The sequence below is a fragment of the Coregonus lavaretus genome (genome assembly GCF_964263955.1).
Source record: "Coregonus lavaretus genome assembly, chromosome: 5".
NCBI lineage: Eukaryota > Metazoa > Chordata > Actinopteri > Salmoniformes > Salmonidae > Coregonus > Coregonus lavaretus.
Window position 1 is genome coordinate 14,072,401 of NC_139992.1, and position 7,069 is coordinate 14,079,469.

Consider the following 7,069-nt stretch of genomic DNA (forward strand, 5'->3'; position numbering starts at 1 on the left):
TGATGATGATGTAGGTCTACAGCAAGAAGTTAAAAAAGTTAGCCCAAATAGGTAATCATTAGTCATTTGCATGATCAATTATCATTCTGTCACTGCATGACAATGCATGTTTGTTATAGCCTACACTTGTTATTGTCTTTGAAGCCAAAAACAAGACATGTATTTTGGGGAAATGCTCTAAATAGCAAGTTGTCCAGTTGTTTATTTTCATACCAATAGGCCTACATGAAACCAAAATTGCACTAGCCCACTGGGCGAATAAATAAAAATAACAATTAGGCTTACTGCTATCACAACCTATATTTTAATAGCAATAAAACAGCTTTTGGTTTTGAATGGTCACCAAAAAGGAGGCCTCCCCACTTCCCAATTAAATTAACCCCTGGCTATCAGATTACAACAAGGTTTACAAGACCAAGTTCAAATGCCGACATCAAATTCAAAAGCAATCGGCGCACTGCCTAAACCTCTGACCGGCAAAGCAAATGGCACTGTCTCTGACAGAAAAGGCGCACATGCTGGCAGCAATGCTCCGCATGGTCCTAAAGCCAGCCATTACGGTAAACAGCCATTGTATTTTAAATCTGGATTGGAATTTTTGTCTGCTTTTTTTGTTGTTGCCTACCCACATGACGCCCCTGCTGGGGGAAGAGGGCGGTGGGCTGAGAAAATGTGGTGTTGGGGGTGGGTGGGGCTATGAAGCTGTATGAGGGTATGACTCTGTTTGGAGATTACTTCACTTGTGCGTGGTCAATGTGTGTTGGATTAATCTACTATTTCCATGACTCTTTCTGTTGATAACTCCCAGTTTGACACTGCTCTAAGAATTTCTACAACTGTTCTCACTGAAGCTCAAAGGCTATGATTGTTAAAATATATGTTATTAAACAGCCTTGTCAAGGGATATCAAGTTGGCCAGAGCATATTATAATTTCACCCACTGAACTAGTTTGACATAATGTCACTAGGCACTAAAAGTCACCTGACAGCAACTGTCAAGTTTTCTGTGTATGCAGAGCTATTGCCCTGCCCTGAAGGTGTCTAACTGTCTCTTTCTCTGAGGTTGTCTATGAGTTAGGATGTCCTTAAGAGGGATTTATCGTATTTCAAAATGACACCCAACAGTAGTAGGCATGATGGCTTCATTGCGTTTGATCAGTGGTATTGCCCTTTAGATGGTGAACCCCACTAAGCCAGGCGGTATCCAGATTGTCATATCATCATGCCATCTTTCTTTCATCCCAGGATTTACGGGAGAAGAATGGCGGAGAAAAAATCAGCTAGTAGGAAGCACAGGGGGGAAAATGGCAACTGTACATATAACTCATCCAGATCTCTTTCAATTTACAAACAAACACGTGGCTCAACTGTTCTGGGGAACTACGGTAAGCTTCATAATGTAAAATAATGTGACGGGTGAAATGAAGAACGCCATCTGCTTTATCTCTTAATGTATTGCACAAGTTGACTGTGGGTATTAACTTAAAAAGGAGCTACAAGTATTCAAATTTATTGGAAAACGTCAAATAAATAGTTTTGACGGTATTGAAAAACCATCCTGTGGCTTTTCCCAAATAGCACAGTATACACAATATGTTGCCCAAGCCTTGTAGACTGTTGACTGGGCAGTGTGTGTAGTACTGTTTACTGTGTGTAATATCGATTATTGTTTGTGTGTGTGTTTTTTACTCACTATCTAACTGTTGTGTCCTCTGTGTCCACAGGTGGTGTCAGTGAGTGTTTGAGCATAGTGACGGTGTGTGTGTGTGTGTGACGGTGTGTGTGTGTGTGTGTGTGTGAGAGACAGAGACCAGCGATGGCAGCCAGTAAGAATAAGACCCAGAGTTCTCTGGCCCTGCACAAGGTCATCATGGTGGGCAGTGGTGGTGTGGGCAAGTCTGCACTCACACTGCAGTTCATGTACGACGAGGTGAGAACATGCACACACTTAGCTCAACTCACTGCATAGCTACAGCAGTATTGACATGGTTTATGCTCACAAAACTGAGCATGCTATGTTTGCTAGCCTGTCATACTCCATTGTTACATTGTGTTGAACCCTGTTATCTAACTTGACAATAATTAAATAAAGTTCACATTACCCGAAGTTCAACATTTTCCAGTTTTGTACTGTGACACAATGACTGTGTGGTTGAGGTGTTCCTCTTTGTCCTCTGTCCAGTTTGTGGAGGACTATGAGACACCAAGGCAGACGGCTACATATTATCTGCCTAATGTAGTCTTGTCTGCTGGAGACATTCTGACGGTTCTGTGGTTTCCTCCTAGTTCGTAGAGGACTACGAGCCCACCAAGGCAGACAGCTACAGGAAGAAGGTAGTGCTGGATGGAGAGGAGGTCCAGATCGATATCCTGGACACGGCTGGACAGGAGGACTACGCTGCCATCAGAGACAACTACTTTAGGAGTGGAGAGGGCTTCCTGCTTGTCTTCTCCATCACAGAACACGAGTCCTTCATGGCCACTGCAGAGTTCAGGTTGGTGATCCTTCATTAGTTAGTATGTATGGCGGTGATGACAGTCTTATGGCAGTGAGTCAGATTGGAGAGTCACAATGATGACCGTAACGATAGAAGACTCAAGCCATTGTTAGTGTGTGTGTGTGTTTGCCTGCGTATGTGTTTCCATGATTTTTTGCTTGCAAGAAGAGGTGCATGCATCTATGACCTTTGCACCTTTTAAATGCTAGTTTGTGGATCTAAAATCCGAATAAGTCTTTACAATGTGTGTGTTTTAGGGAGCAGATCCTGCGTGTGAAAGCAGAGGAGGATAAGATTCCTCTGTTGGTGGTGGGGAACAAGTCTGACTTGGAGGACCGCAGACAGGTGTCTGTAGATGAGGCCCGAGCCAAGGCAGAGGAGTGGGGGGTGCAGTACGTGGAGACATCAGCCAAGACACGAGCCAACGTCGATAAGGTACAGTCACTGTGTGTGTGTGTGTTGTGTGTGTGTGTGTGTAATTACATATTGCAGACAATTTTCTTCTACAGTGGGGAGAAAAAGTATTTAGTCAGCCACCAATTGTGCAAGTTCTCCCACTTAAAAAGATGAGAGAGGCCTGTAATTTTCATCATAGGTACACGTCAACTATGACAGACAAATTGAGATTTTTTTTTCCAGAAAATCACATTGTAGGATTTTTTATGAATTTATTTGCAAATTATGGTGGAAAATAAGTATTTGGTCACCTACAAACAAGCAAGATTTCTGGCTCTCACAGACCTGTAACTTCTTCTTTAAGAGGCTCCTCTGTCCTCCACTCGTTACCTGTATTAATGGCACCTGTTTCAACTTGTTATCAGTATAAAAGACACCTGTCCACAACCTCAAACAGTCACACTCCAAACTCCACTATGGCCAAGACCAAAGAGCTGTCAAAGGACACCAGAAACAAAATTGTAGACCTGCACCAGGCTGGGAAGACTGAATCTGCAATAGGTAAGCGGCTTGGTTTGAAGAAATCAACTGTGGGAGCAATTATTAGGAAATGGAAGACATACAAGACCACTGATAATCTCCCTCGATCTGGGGCTCCACGCAAGATCTCACCCCGTGGGGTCAAAATGATCACAAGAACGGTGAGCAAAAATCCCAGAACCACACGGGGGGACCTAGTGAATGACCTGCAGAGAGCTGGGACCAAAGTAACAAAGCCTATCATCAGTAACACACTACTCCGCCAGGGACTCAAATCCTGCAGTGCCAGACGTGTCCCCCTGCTTAAGTACATGTCCAGGCCCATCTGAAGTTTGCTGCATTTGGATGATCCAGAAGAGGATTGGGAGAATGTCATATGGTCAGATGAAACCAAAATAGAACTTTTTGGTAAAAACTCAACTCGTCGTGTTTGGAGGACAAAGAATGCTGAGTTGCATCCAAAGAACACCATACCTACTGTGAAGCATGGGGGTGGAAACATCATGCTTTGGGGCTGTTTTTCTGCAAAGGGACCAGGACGACTGATCCGTGTAAAGGAAAGAATGAATGGGGCCATGTATCGTGAGATTTTGAGTGAAAACCTCCTTCCATTAGCAAGGGCATTGAAGATGAAACGTGGCTGGGTCTTTCAGCATGACAATGATCCCAAACACACCGCCCGGGCAACGAAGGAGTGGCTTCGTAAGAAGCATTTCAAGGTCCTGGAGTGGCATAGCCAACCCCATAGAAAATCTTTGGAGGGAGTTGAAAGTCTGTGTTGCCCAGCGACAGCCCCAAAACATCACTGCTCTAGAGGAGATCTGCATGGAGGAATGGGCCAAAATACCAGCAACAGTGTGTGAAAACCTTGTGAAGACTTACAGAAAACGTTTGACCTGTGTCATTGCCAACAAAGGGTATATAACAAAGTATTGAGAAACTTTTGTTATTGACCAAATACTTATTTTCCACCATAATTTGCAAATACATTCATAAAAAATCCTACAATGTGATTTTCTGGAGAAAAAAATTCTCATTTTGTCTGTCATAGTTGACGTGTATCTACGATGAAAATTACAGGCCTCTCTCATCTTTTTAAGTGGGAGAACTTGCACAATTGGTGGCTGACTAAATACTTTTTTCCCCCACTGTATCTGCCATTTTCAAGGTGATCAAGTGATTTGGAAAATAGTGGTGGACTATCACTTTAATAATGGTTTGTTCAGGTAAATGTGTTTGGTAACATTGTTCCTTTTCATTCTCAAGGTATTCTTTGACCTGATGCGGGAGGTGCGGGGCAAGAAGATGTCGGAAAACAAGGACAAAAACGGCAAGGGAAAGCACAAGAATAAGAACAAGAAGAGTTTCAAAGAGCGATGCTGTTTACTCTGAACCCAACATGGACCTTTACAACACAAAACGCCACAATCTATCATTACGCTGAGGAACCAACCAGCTCAGAATCACATCAGAGCATCCATCCTCACGTTGAGTTGAAAGATGTCTGTTAGTTTTTAATCTGACCATAGTAGTGTTGTTTAGAAGGTTTGGGGTCAGTTCTATTTAAACTCAGTCAATTCTGGAAGTAAACTAAAATTCTAATTGCAATTTTGCTCATTGCTTTTCAATATGGAAAATTGGAATTTGGAATTGCAGTTTACTTGTTGAAGTGAAATGGAATTGTTCCCAACCCAGGTGTTTACCACATTCTCAACCACTGTTTTTGCATCTAAAACTAAAGGTTTGTTAGATATCCTGACCGTTTGTTTTTAAATGGAAGGTGACCACTGTTCTGCGACTTGGACTGCAATGCTTGACCTCTCCCCTGATAACAACAACCCAATTACCAAACTGCCCCCAACACTAACTTCAGTCTGCTTGGATCTTGTTCTGTCTATCTCAATATATCTGTCCTTTATGATCAACTTATGGTCATGCCATTTATTTTAGTCTAGAATGGAAATGGATCTGTGAATGGGGATAGGATCAGTCAAGGACAGAAATGTAGCGAAACTATTTTCAGTGCTTTTCAATGATGTCTGTCTATGTGATATGGACATCAGACTAACCTGTGTTTGTTAATGAACAAAAATAATATTTACTAGTTAGTAAGAGTTGGGGACTAGGACTGAACTTGTCATTGTTTCCTCTACAATAGGATAAAGCAATTGTCAATCAAGAAGGCTCATTGCCTTAGGATTCAAAACACGTGATATTATTAGGGCCAGTCAGTTTACATTGTCTGGAAAAACTCCTGTCCCCAGTCTAAGTATGATGGATATTGAAGTGTGAAGTTGTAAGAGTTTACTAACCAGAGGTCCTGTGGCAATGGGCAGGCAGTGTATCTAGAGCCCCCTGCTGGCACTCCCTGGTAAATACAGGAACTGAAATGGAACCTCCGCCACATCCATTAGTCCATTAGATATGGGTCAGTTGGCACCATAACTATCAGCCAGTCACCTTCAGCTTTTTGTTATTAATATTTGTACTTTTTATGGGTTTTAGTCAAATGTTTTTTTTTTATAGAAAGTGCACTACATTGTTGCCAATACATTACAAAAAGAACTGTTGAGAGTTTGTGCCAACAACATTAAGGATAACATGATATCGCCTACCAACTAATCACACCTCTCTATATAAATAATGTTTGTTAATTAACTGAGTGAATGTATGTGCAACAGACAACAGTTGATACTTCTGGTTCCTTTTTGTCCGTGTGAATGAAACCTGGGTCATGTTATTTGGCACCAAATGGAAGAAAATGGACTGAAACTTTTTATGTTTTTATTTTTGGTTGCTGAAAAATACTTTTTAAACTTATTGTGCCCTAATGAACGCCACTCTGGTGAGGGACACTGCGTTTGTTTGCTGTTACTGTTGTATCAGTCACTCTGTTCTTCCCTACAACAGTAAAGTAATATTTCCAACAACTGTCCTAACCAGTCTGCTCTTTTATAACAATGTGTGTCCTCTTTTCTGTTCTTTTAAAGCTAGTCTACTGTTGCTAGGTTTTTCACTGTCTTTTCTGAACAACAAAAAAGACTGAAGTATATGTTGCCAAATAAATGCATTTTTCTTTGTAATTTTGGGGTGGTCTTCTTAAAGTAAAATTGCCAATACTGTGTGTAAAATGTATTTGATTCAACCAGATGGATGTAGAGGAGACTATTTCCTTTGATGTACTTGTTTTGAATGTATATTTGGAAATGCAGACTAGTATTTCAGTGCTTGATAAACCTCTCAACTGTGTTTCTGATTGCATACATGTGCAGTAGCCTACAGTTACCATCCTATTGTATGTAAAGTAATGGTTTGCATCATGTCGTTATAGACCAGGGAAGGAAAAATACCATACAGTGTCCTTAGCTGGTCATTTGGCGTCATTTCAATGGATACATGTTATGATGGTGCATAGAACAAGGCTCTACAACCCTGTTCCTTTAGACCTGCCGTCCTGTAAGATTTCGCTCCAACCTTAATCTAGGGGTTGATTCTGATAATTAGCTGAATCCGGTTAGTTACAACTGGGGTTGGATTGAAAACCTACAGGAGGATAGCGCTCCAGGAACAGGGTTAGAGAGCCCTGGCATAGGAATTAAAGACATGCTCCAGTACTTTGGCAACTAAGAAAGTAT

At 41.6% G+C, this 7,069-nt stretch overlaps 1 protein-coding gene across 1 annotated transcript in view; it reads left to right on the forward strand.

Annotated features, from left to right (window-relative positions):
* LOC311129533 (ras-related protein Ral-B-like) overlaps positions 1 to 6,683 on the forward strand; it is a 41,018-nt gene extending 34,335 nt beyond the window's left edge. The window contains exons 2-5 of the mRNA XM_084161830.1: positions 1,725 to 1,930; positions 2,287 to 2,495; positions 2,756 to 2,933; positions 4,701 to 6,683. Of these exons, the coding sequence (XP_084017956.1) occupies positions 1,817 to 1,930; positions 2,287 to 2,495; positions 2,756 to 2,933; positions 4,701 to 4,826 (627 nt within the window). The 5' untranslated portion in view covers positions 1,725 to 1,816 and the 3' untranslated portion in view covers positions 4,827 to 6,683. The remainder of the gene's footprint in view (positions 1 to 1,724; positions 1,931 to 2,286; positions 2,496 to 2,755; positions 2,934 to 4,700) is intronic.
* The last annotated feature ends 386 nt before the right edge of the window (positions 6,684 to 7,069 follow it).